This window comes from Cucurbita pepo, chromosome LG14 (assembly GCF_002806865.2).
Source record: "Cucurbita pepo subsp. pepo cultivar mu-cu-16 chromosome LG14, ASM280686v2, whole genome shotgun sequence".
Taxonomy (NCBI): Eukaryota; Viridiplantae; Streptophyta; class Magnoliopsida; order Cucurbitales; family Cucurbitaceae; genus Cucurbita; species Cucurbita pepo.
Genome location: NC_036651.1, coordinates 8,016,777 through 8,037,173, shown reverse-complemented (window position 1 = coordinate 8,037,173; position 20,397 = coordinate 8,016,777). Strand labels below are relative to the sequence as shown.

Sequence of the window (20,397 nt, the reverse complement as noted above, 5' to 3'; positions counted from 1 at the left end):
AATTCCACTTCTCATTCTTAACATGGTATCAGAACACGATTCTTAACAACCGAGGGAGATACTTGTAAGCTAATATTTTAAAAATAAATAATAAATAATAATAATTTTAGAGAGAAAAAAATTGAAGGGATATAGACATGAAACTTGAAACAATGGCATTGGAAAAATATGAATTTAGATTAAGATTCGAAATTCAGATTCATCACCTCCTGATGTTCCTCGATATTGACTGAATCCCTTAAGAGTGAAGCTTATCCTCATCGACTAATACAAGTCCTTTTCGCATGATTTACCCCTCATATGCATTTTAGGAAAATTTTCGAGATGTCACGAAATATAAAATTGCTCCAAGTAAAACGCTTAATCATATAGTTCCTATAATCGACTCACGAAAAAAGAAGGTGCACCTTATTGGTATACCTAGTTAATTTTTGTTTCTTTTAAGTCTTTCTTTGTCGTCGGATCCTCAAAATCGTGTATTAAAAATGAACATATATGTAACGGCTCAAGCCCACTGCTAGTAGATATTGTTCTTTTTGGGTTTTCTCTTCCGGGCTTGCCCTCAAGATTTTTAAAACATGTCTGTTAGGTAGATGTTTTCACATCCTAGAAAGAATGTTTCGTTCTTCTCCCCAACCGGGATCTCACAAATATCACTTAAATACCAACTAATATCTTGCCATTAATAAATTAAATTTAGTATAGAGTAAATGGATGGTAAAATATGAAATATCTGATAACCAAACACCACGTTACTTAACAGATGAGATATCTTTTACTACTCAAATTAGATCGCGTGAAATTGTTGAACTAAAGATGACACTCAATTTCAACGTTCGGGGGCATTTGAGTCAGTCGCCGGCACCCAACTACGTCTTGATCCGTATCCAAATTTTGAGCCAATTTCCCGTTCAAACTACCAAAAAAGGAAATTCTTGTCAAATCGGAACTTAACAATCCAACTAAGATGAAGATTAATGAAGTACTTGTACCCTAAAGATTGTCCAACAAAATTTCAAAACTATTAACTTCTCAAATAAAAATTTGAAAATTTAATCCTATTCTCACTATTATATTCTAATTCAATCCGTTATTTAAATCAACCAATCCAAAGAAATTATTATCGATACCATTAGCCTACAATTGTTGACATATTAAATTATATCTCTAACAAAGAAAAAAACCCGAATGAAAAAAATGAATACAATAAATTAGTTCATAGACAAGACCGATCATTAAAGAGTCCAATATGATCAGATATTGTCCACTTTTGACTTCCGTTTTAAAACACATCTTCGTTTCCCTCTCTAAACCGATGTAAGATCTCACATTATCGATCATCCTTAACATAACCCGTACATATTAAACTAAGGCTTAATCACCCAATAATGCAATAATTACATCAATAAGTTCTACAAAGGTTAAATTCTATGTCCAGGGTAGTAGCCCTCCGGGCTAGCTATAGGATAAGCCGGAACATTGGCGGCGCTGCCCCCCTCCACCGGTGGCTGATGGTGTAAACGGTGGCCAAGTACATGTGACTGCCTAGTTCTTAGCTTTTGAGCAGCATGTCGAGCTTTTGCCTCGTGTAGCTCCCGCTTCGCCTCCGCCTCCGCCGCCTTCCTCCGCTCCTCCGCAATCTTCCTCTCCTCCGCCGTCTTCACCGACGCTTTTTGCACCGTCTCGTCGAGTTTGGCTCTACAAATTTTGAGCTTCTTTTTTGCAACACTTCCCATATTGCTGAGCTTCTCCATTGCAGCCTGCATTATCTTTGTGTTGTGTCAATTTCTTGCACTAAAAAAAACCCAAATTTTCAATCATTCAAACATGATAAAAGACAGAGATTTTATAGTGATCAAAAGGGTTTAAAAGCATTACACGTTGGTTGCCATTTGTCACCCATGCATGCCCTTTAATGTCCCACGTGTTGTTATCCATTTATTATATAATTTTTTTTAGTGGATAATTTTCATTTTTTAATATAATTTCCTTTTAAAAGTAAACGTACCGTTTCTGAAAACTCAAATTTCAATATTATTGTGTAGTTTTCTATACTTATTCGAAAGAAAAATATCTCAAATTAAGGTAATTGATGTGAAGTTTGTATGTGACACTCGAGTAAAGGAGGAGCATATGAATGAACCGAGACTGTCTGATTGAGAGCAATACTGAAGATAGGATGAAGATAGGATGAAGATAGGATGGCTAAGAAAAACTTAAAACAATTGAAAGTTAGTATATGTACTAACAAAGTTGCACATTCCTTTTCGGTGGCTCAATCATAGGAACTTCAAAATTAATCGTGTTTTGATTGGAGCAATCCTACGTTAGGTGAGTTTTTCTAGGAAGTATGAGCGAGAATAATGCATGTTGAAAGGACTTGTATTGGTCTGTGGTGATAGTATTCACTCCTAGAATGAAGAAGTAATATGACCATCATTAAAACATTTTTCTTTTGTAATTTTTCTCTTCGGCTTAGTATCGACAATTAACCCGCCCCTTCATAACCTTTATATTACCAACTCTTCGATACTAAATAGACCTTTGTCTAGACTTTTCCCTTACTAATGGTTCTTGATGTGGGTTGCTTCCGCTTCAACTTATCTGAATGAAGAAGGTGAGATACTAAATAGACCTCTGTCTAGACTTGGTGCGGGTTGCTTCCGCTCTGACTTATCTGAATGAAGAATGTGAGGCAAATAATTCAAAGAAATGTTGAAGACTTGAAATGTATTGCTTGATTTCAATGGGGATTTGGGTTTGGCACTCCTCTCCCTATCGGTCTCGTAGCTTCGCTCCAATAATAATGTACCTTCATCATTGAGACGGTGACTTGTTGTCTACTAGGTTAGTCAATCTGAATACTAAGATGTTCTAATCTTAAACAGAGAGCATAGGAGATGTGAGATTCCACGTCCATTGGAGAGGGGAATGAGTACCAGCGAGGACACTAGGCCCTGAAGGAGGGTGAATTGTGAGATCTCACATCGGTAGGAGAGGGGAACGAAATATTCTTTATAAGGGTGTAGAAACCTCTCCCTCAAGTAGACATGTTTTAAAACCTTGAGGGAGAGCCCGAAAAGAGAAAGCTCAAAGAAGACAATATCTGCTAACAGTGGGCTTAGACTTTTACATGAGACACACCAGACAAACCGTGATGCACAAAGTTGCAGACAAGACCGTCATTAATTATAAGTTGACTCCAAAGAAACCATTCAAATCAAAGCAGAGTTCTCAAGAAAACTACAAACCTCAAAGCTTAAATTTAGCTCATCCCAAATGCAAACAACAGCTTAAGATAATAACCAAGTTTTGCATTCTCAGAACAAAGATTACAGCACTGAATATTGATCAATACAAGCAAAAGTACATTACAATATGGAAGAAAAATACAGACTTATTATGGCCGGCTAATGATTGTGATTATGCATATCATCTTTGAACATAAAAGACAGCCATAATACTTAACTCTTGTATTTCATAAGAACACAGAGATGAAGCATGGAAAATGATTAGCTTATCTGTTACCGATTATGTGAGCTATTCTTCATCACTTGATGAATCAGAGTTACCATAAATAACAGAGAAGTAAAAGCCTAGAGTTTTCAAAGACAGACCAGGAAATCTGTGAGGGCTTCCAGGTTGCAGCTCAATCTTAACAAATGGCCATTTCAAGGACTGTGCAGCTTCGCACTCTTCCCATCCGTCGCCTATTACGCAGAAACGAACATTCGTCTTGTTAAAACGCTCCTTGATCCATTTGAAACATTGTAGTTTTCCCACTTCCCATGAACTGTAAACTGGAAAGTAACCGATTCGAAGTCGATAATTAAGACAACTTTGTAAATAAGTTGAAGGAAACATCAAAAAGAGATTAAAGGGAGTGACTCACCATTTTCGGGTGTTATTAGATGATCAAGCCGAAATAGTAAGCATTTCACAAGGCTGGGTATCAATGATCCAGAAGTCACCAAGATATTAACATGCTGAGAACTTCTAGAAGTACTGTTACGTGTCCGATCAGCAGACGCACGTGGTGGTTCGTCTGAAAATGCACACTCCTCCAAGAAAGCTCGTGCTTGAATAGCGGAAAATAAGAGTGACCATTTGCAGGTGTATAGAGAAGCAACAAAAACTTTAGCTAGAGGATTAAGTACAATATAGAACGGTAGGTAGTGGCTATTAAAAATATTGTCCAAATATCAGATATAGTTTAGTATGCAAGATTACACCCAAGTGTTGACTACTATGTAAGATTTCCTCAATATTGTGAGATTTCAATCCGTTGGAGAGGGAGATAAAGCATTTTTTATAAGGGTGTAGAAACCTCTCCCTAGCAGACGCGAGGACAATATCAGATAATAGTGGGCTTGAGTTGTTACAAATGGTATCAGAGTCAGACACTAGGTGGTGTGCCAGCAAGGATGTTGGCCCCAAAGGGGGTGGACACCGGGTGGTGTACCGACGAGAAAGCTAGACCCCGAAGGTGGGTAGATTGTGAGACCCCGCATCGATTGGAGAGAGGAACGAGTGCCAGCGAGGACACTGAGTCCCGAAAGGGGGTGGATTGTGAGATCCCACATCGGTTGGGAAGGAGAAGGAAACATTCTTTGTAAGGGTGTGGAAACCTCTCCCTAGCATTTACATTTTAAAAATCTTGAGGGGAAGCCCGAAAGGGAAAGCCCAAGAAGGATAATATTTGTTAACGGTGGGCTTAGGCTGTTACAAATGGTATCAAAGCCAGACACTGGATGGGTGTGCCAGCGAGGACGCTGAGCCCCCAAGGGGGTGGATATCGGGCGGTGTGCCAATGAAGAAGCTGGGCCCCGAAGGCAGGTGGATTGTGAGATCCCACATTGGTTGGAGAGAAGAACGCAACATTCTTTATAAATGTGTGGAAACCTCTCCCTAGCAGAAGTGTTTTAAAACCTTGAAGGGAAGCCCAAAAGGAAAAGCTCAAGAGGACAATATCTGCTAGATCTCGATCTCAATGCTTATTTCCGATGCAAAATTCAACCATTTAGGATAATGTAGTCTAATGAAATTGTAATCCTTTTACACGACATTGCCTATCTCGTTCATAAAAGGAAATCAAATACTTGAACTGTTCGAGTATGTAAGGGTATAGCACACATCAAAATCATCAAAAGAGAGTATCAAACGGTTCAAAGCTACATCATGATGAGTATAATACCTGAGGAGAACCATCTATCTGTATAGACATCAGTCATTTCATATAACTCATCCCAGAACTTCATCTTCTGCTCATCAAAGATATTCTGCAGGCCCTGGAGAAGCAAACAGTTTTTAAAATGTGTTCTTTGGGATAAGAAAAAGATGATAAACATCTCCAAAAGGAAAAACCAAAAGTTAAAGATCCCTTCCACGGTAGCTATCTACCTTTTCCACATCCAGTTTAAATGCATAAGCGTATGATATAGTAGCGTATTAAATCTCGTACTTCTTTTAAATCAAACCACGTGCTCTTACCCAGTTAAGAAACATCAAATATAACCAGAAAATTCAATACTCACAAAAATACTTTTGTCCAACCACAAGAATACTGTAACAGCCTAAGTCCACCGCAAGCAGATATTGTCCTCTTTGGACTTTCCCTTTTGGATTTCCCCTCAAGGTTTTAAAAACGTGCTTGTTAAGGAGAGGTTTTCACACCCTTAAAAAGAATGTTTCGTTCCCCTCTCCAACCGATGTGAGATCTCANCAAGCAGATATTGTCCTCTTTGGACTTTCCCTTTTGGATTTCCCCTCAAGGTTTTAAAAACGTGCTTGTTAAGGAGAGGTTTTCACACCCTTAAAAAGAATGTTTCGTTCCCCTCTCCAACCGATGTGAGATCTCACAATTCACCCCCCTTTGATACCCAACATCCTCGCTGACACTCCTTCCACTCTCTAATCGATGTGGGATCTCACAAATCCACCCCCTTCAGGGCCCAACGTCCTTGCTGACACACCGCCCGGTGTCTACCCCTTTGGGGCTCAGTGTCATCGCTAGCACACCATCCGGTGTCTAACTCCAATACCTTTTGTAACAGCTCAAACCCACTGCTAGCAGATATTATCCTCTTTGAGCTTTTCCTTTCGGGCTTCCCCTTAAGGTTTTTAGAATGCGTCTACTAGGGAGAGGTTTCCACACCCTTATAAAGAATGTTTCGTTCTCCTCTCCAACCGATGTGAGATCTCATAATACTCCTTACTAACCACAAATTTTCAAGAAGATAGAAGCTTAACTAATTGAAGGCATTGATTTCACCATGTTGGATGAAAGTGTTCCACATCGGTTAATTTAGGGAACGGTCATGGGTTTATAATTAAAGAATACACTCTCTATTGGTTTGAGGCCTTTTGGGGAAGTCCAATGCAAAGCCATGAGAGCTTAGGCTCAAAGTGGACAATATTATACCATTGTGGAGAGTCGTGTTTGTCTAACACACCACATATTCAACTTTAGGATTTAACAAATTGAAAGCTGAAGTTTAAACTGATTCAATGAGTCAAAGTACAGTGGTAAATATTGAATTTTCCCCCATAATGTATGTGTAGAAGAACATCTAAAAGACTTTTACAGCACCCATCAAGAATAACATTGAAACTACATCAAAAAGTAAGAGCTCCAAACAGTAAGAAACAGACAATAAGTTATATGAATAGTTTAAGAGACATGAATGCAAAAAGGACCAAAGCCTAGACATCATTATCTTTCTAGTATAGAAAACATCCCGATGCTGAAAAAAGTCGATGAAAATATAAACACGACGATTTCCCGATACCTCTTTGTACTTATTGGCTATAGCACGTTGCCTAAAAGCCAGTTTTCTTTTGTTTCCATCATCATATGGTGGATCAAACCCATCTTGGTCAAAATCATAATCGGAAAGATCCCGGCCGTCATCATATTCACTCAATGCATCAATGAACGGTTGATTATAGTTTTCTATCTGCATAAAAATGTAACAACGACGTCAACTTTCGAGACATAATATCGTGGAGTTGTTCGAACATGATTATGGAGAAATCTCAACCTTACTTGTTCATAGAAGAAGTGATGATCACACAGATCAAGAATCTGCTTCTCCCAAATTTTGCCAAGTTCTTCACCCCTTTTAATATCCTTTGAACCACAAAAAGCCTCAGCATATGTCCCATTCAACAAAGACTTGAGCAGGATGATAGTTTCATCCATGTCCCACACATACACATTTAGTTTTTGATCTTTGGAGCTTTTAGCAAACCCCTTTGTAGTTTCTTCAGAAAAATGGTTTTTACTGTCTTCCATTGTGCTGGTCTATGCTGGAACCAAAGGTTGATGGGACTTCAAATGAAAAATTACACCGCTAAGACTCAGTTTGATAACAATTTTGTTTCCAGTTCGAGGAAAAGAATGCTTCTAAAATAACATGTACTATGCAATCTTTTCTAGTAGTTGTAACATGTACCACACCGCTAACAGATTTTGTCCTCTTTGGGTTTTTCCTTTCGGGCTTACCCTCAAGGTTTTTAAAACGCGTCTGCTAGGGAGAGGTTTCCACGCCCTTATAAAGGGTGTTTCATTCTCCTCTCCAACCGATGTGGGATGCCACAATCCATCCCCTTTCAAGGCCCAGCGTCTTCGCTGGCACTCGTTCCTTTCTCCAATCGATGTGGGACCCCTACCAAATCCACCGTTTCCATGCCCTTATAAAGGGTGTTTTGTTCTCCTCCCCAACCGATGTAGGATGTCACAATCCACCCCCCTTCAGGGCCAAGCGTATTCGTTGGCATTCATTCCTTTCTCCAATCAATGTGGGACCCCTACCAAATCCACCCTCTTTGGGGCCAACATCCTTGCTGGTACACCGCCTCTTGTCTACAACCTCCTCGTTGGCACATCGCTCGGTGTATGGCTCTGATACCGTTTGTAATGGCTCAGGCCTACTGCTAGCAGATATTGTCCTCGTTGGGCTTTCCCTTTCAGGCTTACCCTCAAGATTTTTAAAACGTGTCTGCTAGGGAGAGGTTTCCACACCCTTATAAATGGTGTTTCGTTCTCCTCCCCAACTGATAGGGATATCACATCTATCATATTTTGAACATTGAACATGATTCTGAAATTTTAATCAAATTTCAATGGTTATCAAACTAGAACGAAACAAATGGCTTTTAGTTAAGCATAGCAACAATCAAAGACATATTGAACACAACTACAGTAACTCAAATGGATTTTTTTTCCTCTTTTTTTCATCTAATCATTGTAAAGGATGTTTAATTGCATAATCCCGACAACACCCAGCTGAAAACAAGTTGGTATAAGAAACATTCATTCACTATATTCTAAAATCAAAAGCAAAAAGTATCGGTGAAGAAGAGAAATCCAGAACACAGGAAGAACATGAGAATTTGAAGTGGAAGAAGACAGTGAATCAGAAATTCAATCGAACCCAAGATTGAGCAGTAGCCATGATCAAGATTCATTATCCAGAAAGGAACTTAGAAATTGGAAACATAAGAAGATTATGAACGTTGAGAGTGTTTACTTTCGACAAACAGGGAGACTGTGGAGTGATGAAATGGAGCTTTCTGCTCCGAAAAACCTCCGATTCCCTCCAAGCACGACGAGCACTGCACCAAGTGAGGCAGCCAAGAGCGATTCGTACGACGTCGTGTTAAGCGATGGCCATGGGCTCAAGCATTAAGCCCTCGTCTACTTGGGCCAGCCTTCAGGCAATGTGCATAGTGGGTCGACACTTGGAAATCTATGACCCATAGATTAACTTGTCGTTAATCGAGAGGTTAAAAGTTAATGTGACCCGTACCAATCCTACGCTCTTTTCTCCGATCATTTCTTTGTCACTTCTTGGAAATCACACGCAGTATTCTCACATTGGACTGAGCGGGAGGGGAACTGATGTCAGTATTGGAAACGTGTTCAGCTTGTTGATCCATTCTGTGTCGCAAAATCCAAATTTTAACGAAAAATATAGTGGGCATGAAGAAGTAGTACTCTTCATCCCTACGATACATTGTGAACATCTAAACCAGTTAAAGTCTGTTAAACCGAACATAGCTCGATTTGGTTAAGTTGTCGTTAATGGAGAGGTTAAAAGTTACCGTGACCCACCACTCCTACACTCTTTTTTCCTATTCTTTCTTTGTCACTTCTTGGAAATCACACGCAATATTCCGAGATTGAACTGAGTGGGAGGGGAACTGATGTCAGTATTGGAAACGTGTTCCGTTCTTTGATCCATTCCGTGTCGCAAAATCCAAATTTAATGAAAAATATAGTGGGCATGAAGAAGTAGTCCTCTTCATCCCTACGACATCTCGTGAACATCTAAACCGGTTAAAGTCGGTTAAAACGAACATAGCTCGACTTGGTTCAGTTATCATTAATCGAGAGGTTAGAAATTAACGTGACCCATACGAAGCCAACACTCCTTTCTCCTATTCTTTCTTTGTCACTTGGAAACCAAGAGGAGTATTCCTAGATGGGACTGACAAAGAAGGGGTTGCTATCAGTATCAGAAACGTGTTCAGTTTTTTTTTATATTTCATCCCTACGATGCCCCGTGAACACTCAACTGATTAAAGCATGCATCTTATTCAACCAAGAAGTTACTCTAATTTTCCAAGACGTAGAGAACAAATTGATAAATTTTTTTCATTCTCATTGATTTTGGACCAAAAAACGACATTGAGCTTCACGAGACATTACTGAAGACCTGAATGCTACTCGACTCGAACTCATGAACGAAACTCAATGTCATTGTTCATTCCGGCTCATGTTTGCTATAACGATTTCTTACGAGAGACGATTACGAGGGTTTGGTTTGTTCATCTAAAAATATTATGACGGCCACAATTGGTCATACTTGGTCTTGCTGATTTACTTGTTTGGACAGAGGGTTTGTGCATACCCGACCCGGAATAAGCTCTTCTGCATGTCCTTTCTCTTCTCTCTTCATCCTCCCCATTATATACCTTTCTCTCTCTTGCGCACTGCCCCCATTTCAATTTCAGCAACTCACACCAAATCAATCGCCGATCTTCTTCAAACCCAGTGAGTTTCTCTGGTTATTCATCAATAATTTCATTAATTACGTTCCAATTTTGATTGAAATACTATCGGCTTCTCAATCGACTGTAAATCTCCACGACTCTTCAATCTCTTCCTTTGAGTTTTTGTTGTTTCCCTTCTTTTCATTCCTATTTTCAAACGATTGTAAATGGGTTGCACGGTGAGAGATAAGCATGTTCGTACGAATCGGAGGCCTCGATCGGTAAAACCCGAATTCGATCCGTGTTGTCACCAAGAACGAGCTTCACTTCCTAAATCTGTACTTGAATCGGGTTCCAAGCCGTTGGATTATCATATAGGGCTTGACGATTCGAACCAGGATAACGCTGTTACCTCAAACTGTAATTCCGGTTCCAGCTTGGATGATCTTGGATGGGGTTACTGTACGGAGGAGCAATTGGAGGAAATTTTGATGAAGAATTTGCATTTTGTTTATACTGAAGCTGTTTCTAAGCTTGTTGCATTGGGTTATGATGAGGATACTGCGATGAGGGCGATTTTGCAAAATGGGCATTGCTATGGTACCATGGATGTTCTAACAAATGTGCTGCATAATTCGCTGTCGTTTTTGAATGGTAACAACAACTCTGATATTGCTAGCAGCGAGGCTGTTGCAGCTGCTGCTGCTGCTGCCGCTGCCGCTGCCGCTTCTGATGATGGTGTTGGTATTGGACCCATCGGTAATGGTAATGGTATTGCTATTGATAATGTTAATGCTAATTTGGTTGTGGATGATCCTGAGCCTGCGTTCTCTGATATAAGGCAATTGCAGGAGTATTCTTTGGCTGGTATGGTATGTTTGTTGCAACAAGTTAGGCCACATTTGACTAAAGGAGATGCTATGTGGTGTTTGCTTATGAGTGATCTTCATGTCGGTCGGGCAAGCACCATGGAAATTCCGGTGCTTCCTTCAGCACCAAGTAATGCTAATGGGTCAGCGTCTGGTGCCAATGGTGAGAATGTTAGTAACCAACCAGTGGGATTTTTGGAACCATCCCTTTGTAAATTTCATGGTGGTTCAGGTTTTGGAAACAGTGGAGGTTCTGAATTCTCTGCTAATGGTTTTCTGTCTTATCCTCCTGAAATGGATTTGCATAGAGATATTGAGTGTCCAAAGAGGTTTAATCTTTCTCCTTCGATGAAGTCGTTGTTGAAGAGGAATGTGGCTGCATTTGCTGCTGGTTTTCGAGCAAACTCGAAACACCTTACAGCACAGGCTCCAGCTTGTGCAACTGTCTTGCCAAGTGAAATTCCCCCTGTCGTGCAAGGTGCTTCGGTAGTTCCAGTGGAGAAAATTGAGGAGTCCCCGATTCCAAAGAACCAAGATGCTGTAAATTCAATGTTGAATAAATTTCGCGATTTGAAGATTTATGAGAATTTGGATTTTGTGGCAGACGATAAAAAGGATGAAGTGATTGTAAATCTCTTGCATCAGATTAAAGAGCTCGAGAGACAAGTGAAGGAGCGGAAAGATTGGGCGCATCAAAAGGCAATGCAAGCCGCTAGGAAACTGAGTCATGATCTCACGGAGCTTAAAACGTTGAGGATGGAAAGGGAAGAGACCCAACGCCTGAAAAATAGCAAACCGACTTTGGAGGACACAACAATGAAACGGCTATCTGAGATGGAGAATGCGTTGAGAAAGGCCAGTGGTCAGGTGGACCGTGCAAATTCGACAGTACGACGACTTGAGACAGAAAATGCAGAAATTAGAGCAGAGATGGAAGCTTTAAAGTTAAGTGCCTCCGAGTCTGTCACAACTTGTTTGGAGGTTGCAAAGAGGGAGAAAAAAAGCTTAAAGAGACTATTGGCCTGGGAAAAGCAAAAAACAAAATTACAGGAGCAGATTGTAGAGGAGAAGGATAAGATTTCAAGGTTGCAAGATGAAATGGAGATGATCAAGGTAGCTCAAAAAGAGGCTGAGGTAAGAAATCATCTTTCTTTCCTGTTCCTCTTACACTGTCCTAATTTCTAGGCCATTCCTGTTGTTTGATATTCAATTTAAACAGCAAATTCAAGTTAGAAATAGTTATATCTTTACACAAATAATGAACAATGAATCAACACAAGTCATATAATAGCAAGGGGTCGTAAATCAGCTGTCAGCTCCATTTAGGATATGATTAGTGGTCAGTTTACCCCTCTTTCAGCCTAATGATTTATTATTTTTCTGACCATCCAACTGGATTGGGAACTGTGGGCTTGATATTGTCAGAAAATAGTTGCATAATCCAAGGTTTGCATTGTCATGTAACCCAAGAGGTCTTAGTTTTTTTGCTGATTGTGTCATCTGAGGTTGACAATAGAACATTGAAGGCTATGATTCAAAATCATTACAGTTACGAGGCTGTTCTTTGTTCCTGCTTGTTTTTCATATCACATAAAATAATGTTTCATTACAAGTTGGAACTCGAAATTGTAAGATCCCACGTTGGTTGGGGAGGAGAACGAAGCATTTTTTATAAGGGTGTGGAAACCTCTCTCTAGCAGATGCGTTTTAAAAACCTTGAGGGGAAGCTCGAAAGCGAAAGCCCAAAGAGGACAATATCTGTTAGCGGTCGGCTTGGGCTGTTACCAATGGTATTAGAACCAGACACCAAGCGATGTGTCAGCAAGGAGGCTAAGACCCGAAGGGGGGTGAACACGGGGCGGTGTGTCAGCAAGGCCACTCGGCCCTAAAAGAGGGTGGATTGAGGGGTCCCACATAGATTGGAGAAGAGAATGAGTGCTAGGGAGGATGGGTCTTGAAGGGGGGTGGATTGTGAGATCCTACATCGGTTGGGGAGGAAAACGAAGCATTATTTATAAGGGTGTGGAAATCTCTCCTTAGTAGACGTGTTTTAGAAACTTTGAGGGGAAGCCCGAAAGGGAAAGCCCAAAGAAGATAATATCTGCTAGCGGTGGACTTGAGCTGATACAGGAACTGCCATATGAAACTTTTTATTATAATTTTATATCGCTCAGCCAATTTCCGACTCACGAAACCATAGTGATTCTGCTTCTGTGATGTTCATACCCTTGCTTTTGTTATTTGTCAAAGAATCTGCATATAGTATATGGTAATTTTGATTCTGATCACTCTTTTCTTTTTTCTTTTAAATGTTCAATCAAATGTTTGCCTGAGATGGAGTTATGAAAGTTTTTCTTAAGATAGTTGAATTGTAGCTGTCAATTTGTCCTGCATTCCTTGTTCAATCAAACACCTTGCCCTTCCTTTATCATTTGGCAATTAACAAATACCGCGTTATTTATCGATGATTATCGTCTCGAGTCTGAAAACGCTTCATATAGTCTTCATTATCATCTACTGTGCAAATGATGACGTATTTACAGGCTAGGTGGAGGCAGGAGTTGAATGCTAAGGAAGCTGCCATGACACAAGTGGAAGACGAAAGACTTCGTAAAGAAGCAGCGGAGGCGAGTAGTAAAAGAAAGCTCGAGGCATTACGACTTAAGATAGAGATAGATTTCCAGCGCCACAAGGATGATCTCCAAAGGCTCGAACAAGAACTTTTGCGTCTAAAGGCATCTGCACAATCTATTGACTCACACCAACCCTCCAATAACACACCTAGAGGGAATTCCGAGGGCGTAAAACCCCAGGGAGAAACGATTGCGAAAATGCTTCGGGAATTAGATAGCTATGAGGAATCAACAGAGGAAGACGTCAACCACGACCGCGAATGCATGATATGTATGAGAGGTGAGGTCTCCATTGTTTTCTTACCTTGCGCTCACCAAGTTCTGTGTGCGAGTTGCAGTGATAGTTACGGGAAAAGGAGTAAAGCAGCATGCCCGTGTTGTCGGGTTCCGATAGAACAGAGAATCCGTGTTTTTGGTGCGAGTTCATAGAAGAATAGTAAGAGTTGTGTCAAGTGTAGCATTTCTTTGTTAAAAACACAGCATTTCAGTGCGGTGCAGGTATTGAGTAGTATGTATACCTTTGAATATGTTTACAGTTTACTGAATATACTTGGTTGAAGAACATGCTTCTGGTCTGGTATATCAAAATGGCTATCAGTGTGTATAAATAAAATGAACATATGGGGTGTGATGCCCTTTGTCTATGCCCACTTTTCCATATCTAAATCTCTTGCTTTCTCTAAAGAATCAGTTTGCTGATGTCTATGGCTGCACCAAAATGACACGGGAATGACTCGGGAATGACTCGGGGGAGGGGAAGGGTTTCAATTTGAGGTTATATATAGCTCATGTATGTTAACTTTGTAATTATATGTAGTTTATATTGCCGGTTAAGAATCATTCAACCTTGACATGATTGATCATGCGACATAACGTTTTTAAGTATGTGACAAAGTGTCTCGTCAACGGGATAAGGTCGAACAAAATTTGATTGAATAGAATTAAAAGTGGTATGAATAAACAATAAAATAGAAAAATATATTTAATAAGACGAATATATAAAATTACTTTTAATTGAAAATATATAAAATAGAAAGATTATTTTCGGATTTAAATAATTTAATTATACTTTATTTAAATAAATGATGACAAGGTACTCAACAAGCACCAGTGGTCTAGTGGTAGAATAGTACCCTGCCACGGTACAGACCCGGGTTCGATTCCCGGCTGGTGCAACATTTGTCCTGCTATGATGAATTAAGCGTTGACTGTGATCTGGGTCGATCACAACCGTCCGATGATTCTGACGAAGTTATCAGCGCATCTGAGCTTGAAATTATTTTTTTTACTTTTTTTATTTTTTTACTTTTTTTTTTACTTTTTTACTTTTTTTTTTTATTTTTTTACTTTTTTTTATTTTTTTTTTTTACTTTTTTTTTTTTTTTTTTTTACTTTTTTGCTGGAGCATCTCTAGGGTTTCAAAAATGGCTTCTTCCAAAACCACCACCTTAATTTATTTGTTCTTCTATCTCAACCTTCTCTCCTTTTCCCTTCTCATTGCTTGTGGCACATGTTCTCATCCTAGAACAAGGCCAAAGCCAAGCCCGGGTTCCCGTGTCCTTGCTCTAGTGAATGCTCGATTCCAGCAGCAATTCAGGTAATGGTTCACTCTTTATTAAGGCCCATCAATAAGAGATTATAAAACCCTCTAAAAACTACTTTGCTTTGTTTGAGATTGTTTGGGACTAAAACATAGTAGGGTGGAGGGTTATGGGGTATTTATAATAGAAACTAGACGATTTATTCTTAAAATATTTAGATATATTTATTTCTAAAATATTTTTATAGGCTCTTGACTCTATTGAACGAGTGATGATCTTTTAACACACCCTGAAAATAGACGCATGTGTACCCTGGTCCCGTAACTCCTTGTTGCACTTTGATTCAAGGGCTAGTTGACCTTGAAGCTGCTATTTGTCTTCGTAGTGCGACCAAAGCAAGTATGGTGGGTTTATTTGTTGAATTCATATCATATCTCTGCTATCATGCTACATATATATGATGCACGATCAATTCGACTCGAGGTCCAATGCTAATAGAAGTAGTAGACTCTCCTAGTAGCGAAGAAAAAAAAGGTAAGACTTTTTTCATCGTAATAGTGGGCGGGTCTCATGAAATCTATTTCAGTCACTAGAATCAAGGAAAGTCCCCGATCAAACTGTCTTTGTTGTTGCCTATATAGCTTTCTAAAGTAGAGATCTAGCAACATATTATAGGCGCAAATTATTAGTAGTGATGTATCGTTAAGTTGTAGTCAAAATCAACTCCATTTTTTCCATTGCAGAAAAGAAATCCCCACTTTCTAAAATAATGAATACGAAATTTGTAGGGCGACAAGAACTACAGATCCTTTGACTTCCAATGAGTATACCTTTCCAAGTTCGATTGATGTTGCCTATAGGTCATACTGCACCTTGAGATAATCATCTCTTCAGAGATATATTTTCGAAGAAAAGATACCTTGATCCAACCAACAATGACCATAACCTCGGANAATTACTTTTAATTGAAAATATATAAAATAGAAAGATTATTTTCGGATTTAAATAATTTAATTATACTTTATTTAAATAAATGATGACAAGGTACTCAACAAGCACCAGTGGTCTAGTGGTAGAATAGTACCCTGCNGAAGCTTTGCAACCCTAAGATGAATCACCTAGAATGTCGCTTTGTCTTTTTTATCATGTATTTTTTTCTTCAAAAACAAATGTTGCTTTGGCCGAGTCGTTAAGGCGTGTGCCTGCTAAGTGCATGGGGTTTCTCCGCAAGAGTTCGAATCTCTCAGGCAACGAACATAGTACATACGTTTTTTAGATGAAAAATACAAATATTTATATATAATAAGTTGTNCATTTGTCCTGCTATGATGAATTAAGCGTTGACTGTGATCTGGGTCGATCACAACCGTCCGATGATTCTGACGAAGTTATCAGCGCATCTGAGCTTGAAATTATTTTTTTTACTTTTTTTATTTTTTTACTTTTTTTTTTACTTTTTTACTTTTTTTTTTTATTTNACAAAGAATATACAATTTTTAGATGAAAAATACAAATATTTATATATAATAAGTTGTATTTTTTATCATGTATTTTTTCTTCAAAACCAAACGTTGCTTTGGCCGAGTGGTTAATGCATGTGCCTGCTAAGTACATGGGGTTTCCCCGTGAGAGTTCAAATCTCTCAAGCGACGAACAAAAGAAGAGTATGTACATGAGTTCGAATCTCTTAGACGATGAACATTTATATATAATAAGTTGTCTTTTTTATCATATATTTTGTCACAATCGCGTTCTTGTGATCGCGAACAACGTCGGCGTATGTGTGGGCCTCGAGTCTAGAAGCGAAAATATATTTGAAACCGGTTTGAAGAATTGAAGAAATGAACGTTTGACTATAAGCAAAGAAACGAATACCATGATTTGGGCAGGAAGAAGTGACAAATGGTATAAATCTATCTAGGATGAAAGCATGTAAAAGGGGTTTGAAACGGGCATGCAACCATAGACAACACGTCATGGACAAGCAAGAAATGAACGTTTGACTGTAAGCAAAGAAACGAATACCATGATTTGGGCATGAAGAAGTGACAAATGGTACAGACCTATCTAGGATGAAAGCATGTAAAAGGGGTTTGAAACGGGCATGCAACCATAGACAACACGTCTTGGACAAGCAAAACCGGGATACCTGTCATGCGACCATAGACAACACTCCTTGGAATGCATGACTGTGACATCCTCCCCCACTCAATTGGTTGACGTCTCTGTCAACCGACTCGAACAAGCAAGACTAGGACATCTGTCATGTGGCCATAGACAACAAGCTTTGGACAATCATGACCGTGACATCCTCTCCCACTCAATTGGTTAACGTCTCTGTCAATCGACTCTTTACAACTCTGTGTTGTAGGCTGAGGTTGACTTTTAGGTCTCTTTGATGTGCTTCCAGCTAATTTCAATGTTGTAGAGTCTCATCAAATCTGTAAGGGGCTGTTGAAAAATGCTTCTTGGTTCGTTGGCTCATGGCGTCTCCCTCATCAAAGTTTCTCCTACATGCTTTGCTTCGGGATGCTTCTTCTTTGTGTGAGGTCATGTCACCTCTCTGTGCTTGAATTTGGTTTATGCATGCTTTCCAGAAAGATATTCTTATCATATTTATATATAATAAGTTGTCTTTTTTATCATGTACTTTTTCTTTAAAAACAATTGTCATTTTGGCCGAGTGGTTAAGGCGTGTGCCTGCTAAGGACATGGGGGGTTTCCCCACGAGAGTTTGAATCTCTCAGGCGACGTACAGACATGTTGCCTGAACTTGCAGCGACGGAGGGTATTTCCCAGACCCCGACCCTCCACTGCCCCTGGAGGATCTATCAGACCCAGAACAGTAATATTTCGTAGTCTTTCATAACAGAAATATTGTTAAGAGTTACTCTTTCGATACATAACCTATGTGGGGTTTTTTATGGTGTCGGGATTATATATAGAGTCAAGAGCGTGACGAACTAACCCATAAATGACTTCTAAATAAAAAGGGTTAATCGAATCCGTGAACAATTTTGATATCAAGAACTGAACGAGATTCTTATAGGTTACCATGCATGGCCTCCACTTCATTCTACAATTCCTTTACAAGGGATATTACAACTTATTGGGAATGAATCCATCCTTGAAGGTTGAAGGTTTCCTTATTAGGGAAGATCTCGAGGTATTTTTATAATTATTATCAACTTGAGTATAGCTCAATAGAAGCAAGATCATATCCATATAATATAGTATAGGGAGGTTAAATTTTGATTATGTTTTGGAAACCGAACGTCGTTGTTATGGTATATCTATACTAACGATCCACTCTACTTGATGACCTTTTAGATCACCATCTTCAAACGTTATAGACTCGTTATAAGTTAAATTCAAATTTTGGGATCAAATATGTTCAATAAGATTATAAGTCTTTAATACTATGTTCTTGGTTTATCGATGTGAACATATGAGGACGCTCTTGCATTCTTTATCTTATGACTTCTCTATAAATATCTATTTTATTCGTGGAATCAGTGTTTGTGTAAACCCATGAAAAGTAGATTCTCCGTAAAAAATGAGAGACTGAGTGGAAAACATTTTTTCTTCGTTAGATAAATGGGGTCACGGACGAGATTATGTTCCATGTTTTGGTTCCCGCCCAAATCGTGGTCTCGTCCTGTCCCCTATTTATAGATTTTTTACTAGTTAAACAAAACTTCAAGTCAACAACCCTTATTGGTAACTTTTTGTTTCATCTACTATATTAAAACTACGAACAATTTCAACCGTATCTAATACTAAGAATTCTCATATTATTCAACTTACAAACTTCGAGCCAAGTATGAAACAAGAGGGTCCCTTCCGAGCAAGGATCTTCAGTCTCCACTTTTCCTCTAATATTAAGGGGTTGGAAGAACACTGTCTCATCGCAACTCTCTAGGGTTGTATCCAAAGAAGAAGGTCCCCACTCGAACAGCTTCGGGTTAGGTCGTGAAGCGGGAGGGTTCTTGTTCGATCAATTCAAAATTTATTGCAAATTTAAAACATATTCATATCATTTCACTTTCATGATTTTTTTTCAGCCAAATTTAGAAAAGTGGGATTTTTCTATTTAATCTCAATATCATTCAAATGAAGAAAAAAAAGAGAATATTTTCGAGCCACATAATTTTTTTTATTATTTTTCTTAATGTTTCTAATGAACCCAAAAAAAAAAAAAAAAAAAAAAAAAAAAAAAAAAAAAAAAAANTGCCCATGTATATCTTTGAATGACGAAAAGGGTAGGGCAAGAGAAATGAGACACGATTAGTATGGTGAGATCTCACCTCGGTTGGAGAGGGGAACGAAGCATTTCTTAGAAGAGTGTAGAAACTTCTCCCTAACAGACGCATTTTAAAATCGTGAGACGGGACAACGATATATAATAGGTCAAAACGGACAATATTTGCTAGCGGTGAGCTTGAACTTTACCAGTACAAAGAGAGGTATGTTGAAATTTTTTGTTATAATTTTGAGGATTACGAGTAGGACAGAAAGAAAGACAACATGAGTATCGAGTAGTATCAAAATTTGTAGACATGAAGATTTGTTCATCCGCAAATTAGTCTATTTATTGTAGTCAGTTCATAAGGTTCCCCAACGATGGAAGATAATATTATTTTATAACTCATAAACTTTCTAAAGTAACGGTAAAATGTTTATAGATAATCAATTTTCGTCCATATACTAATGGTAAGAATTTTTTTAATTTTTATGGATATTTTTTTAATATAGTACGGACTCTAAACAAAGCTCAAAAGTATTTGTTAATCACAATTAAAAGTTTCCATTCAAACCTGATCGATATTTCTTCGACTTTTCTTAAAAGTTTGTATTATTGAAACTTTTCGAGATATTTTTATTAATTTAGCGTTCTTTTTTCTAAAAATAACCATAAATTTCACCTCCATAGATATATAGATATGGTTGGATTGATATCGAATGAGAACCACAAAGATTTTTATTATGAAACAAAGAGTATTTTGATTTTCCATGCCTTCTTGGGTATGCAGCTTATCATCTGTTTGTTTCTCGGGAAAATGTAATGCATAAGCATTTGCTATTAATTTGAGAAAACCCTTTGTCCCAACTCAATCACCTAAATTCATTTAATTTGTTTGATATCGACCTTAGAGATATATAGATATTTTTTCGTTATACTATCCAAAAAATAATTGACGAAACGTAAGTATTTGATTGTCTCGGTATTCTCACGTTACCTACTTGTTTGAAGTGTTTCTAATTTCAGTATACTTCTAAGAGTGAAAATTATCTTTTATCGACCAACACGAGTCATTTCAGCATGATTTGTCTTCACTCACATTCTTTCGAGAGTGA

General features: G+C 38.5%; 3 protein-coding genes and 5 non-coding genes across 9 annotated transcripts; 6 read left to right on the top strand and 2 right to left on the bottom strand.

Annotated features, from left to right (window-relative positions):
• Nucleotides 1-1,171: 1,171 nt before the first annotated feature.
• Nucleotides 1,172-3,697, bottom strand: LOC111810657 (late embryogenesis abundant protein 6-like). Its single transcript, XM_023697399.1, has 2 exons — nt 3,618-3,697; nt 1,172-1,769 (listed from the first exon to the last, which is right to left on the bottom strand). Exon 2 carries the CDS (start codon nt 1,764-1,766, stop codon nt 1,422-1,424), a length of 345 nt encoding a protein of 114 aa, XP_023553167.1. The 5' UTR covers nt 1,767-1,769; nt 3,618-3,697; the 3' UTR covers nt 1,172-1,421.
• On the bottom strand, nt 3,281-8,667 carry LOC111810656 (eyes absent homolog 2). Of its 2 annotated transcripts, none has more exons than XM_023697397.1 (6): nt 8,532-8,667; nt 7,046-7,330; nt 6,789-6,956; nt 5,195-5,288; nt 3,893-4,078; nt 3,281-3,800 (listed from the first exon to the last, which is right to left on the bottom strand). In XM_023697397.1, exons 2-6 carry the CDS (start codon nt 7,292-7,294, stop codon nt 3,541-3,543), a joined length of 957 nt encoding a protein of 318 aa, XP_023553165.1. In that variant the 5' UTR covers nt 7,295-7,330; nt 8,532-8,667; the 3' UTR covers nt 3,281-3,540. The 2 variants fall into 2 exon arrangements, with proteins under 2 accessions (XP_023553165.1, XP_023553166.1); XM_023697398.1 differs by having other exon boundaries at nt 7,046-7,308; nt 8,532-8,661.
• A 1,230-nt stretch (nt 8,668-9,897) lies between these two features.
• Nucleotides 9,898-14,142, top strand: LOC111810018 (MND1-interacting protein 1-like). Its single transcript, XM_023696552.1, has 2 exons — nt 9,898-11,999; nt 13,409-14,142. Exons 1-2 carry the CDS (start codon nt 10,224-10,226, stop codon nt 13,925-13,927), a joined length of 2,295 nt encoding a protein of 764 aa, XP_023552320.1. The 5' UTR covers nt 9,898-10,223; the 3' UTR covers nt 13,928-14,142.
• A 460-nt stretch (nt 14,143-14,602) lies between these two features.
• On the top strand, nt 14,603-14,673 carry TRNAG-GCC. Its single transcript has one exon. It is a non-coding gene; the product is annotated as a tRNA-Gly (tRNA).
• A 9-nt stretch (nt 14,674-14,682) lies between these two features.
• On the top strand, nt 14,683-14,770 carry LOC111810969. Its single transcript, XR_002817484.1, has one exon. It is a non-coding gene; the product is annotated as a small nucleolar RNA snoR114 (small nucleolar RNA).
• A 1,589-nt stretch (nt 14,771-16,359) lies between these two features.
• LOC111810968 lies at nt 16,360-16,447 on the top strand. The gene has a single exon (XR_002817483.1). It is a non-coding gene; the product is annotated as a small nucleolar RNA snoR114 (small nucleolar RNA).
• A 162-nt stretch (nt 16,448-16,609) lies between these two features.
• Nucleotides 16,610-16,691, top strand: TRNAS-GCU. Its single transcript has one exon. It is a non-coding gene; the product is annotated as a tRNA-Ser (tRNA).
• A 1,017-nt stretch (nt 16,692-17,708) lies between these two features.
• TRNAS-GCU lies at nt 17,709-17,792 on the top strand. The gene has a single exon. It is a non-coding gene; the product is annotated as a tRNA-Ser (tRNA).
• Nucleotides 17,793-20,397: the final 2,605 nt, after the last annotated feature.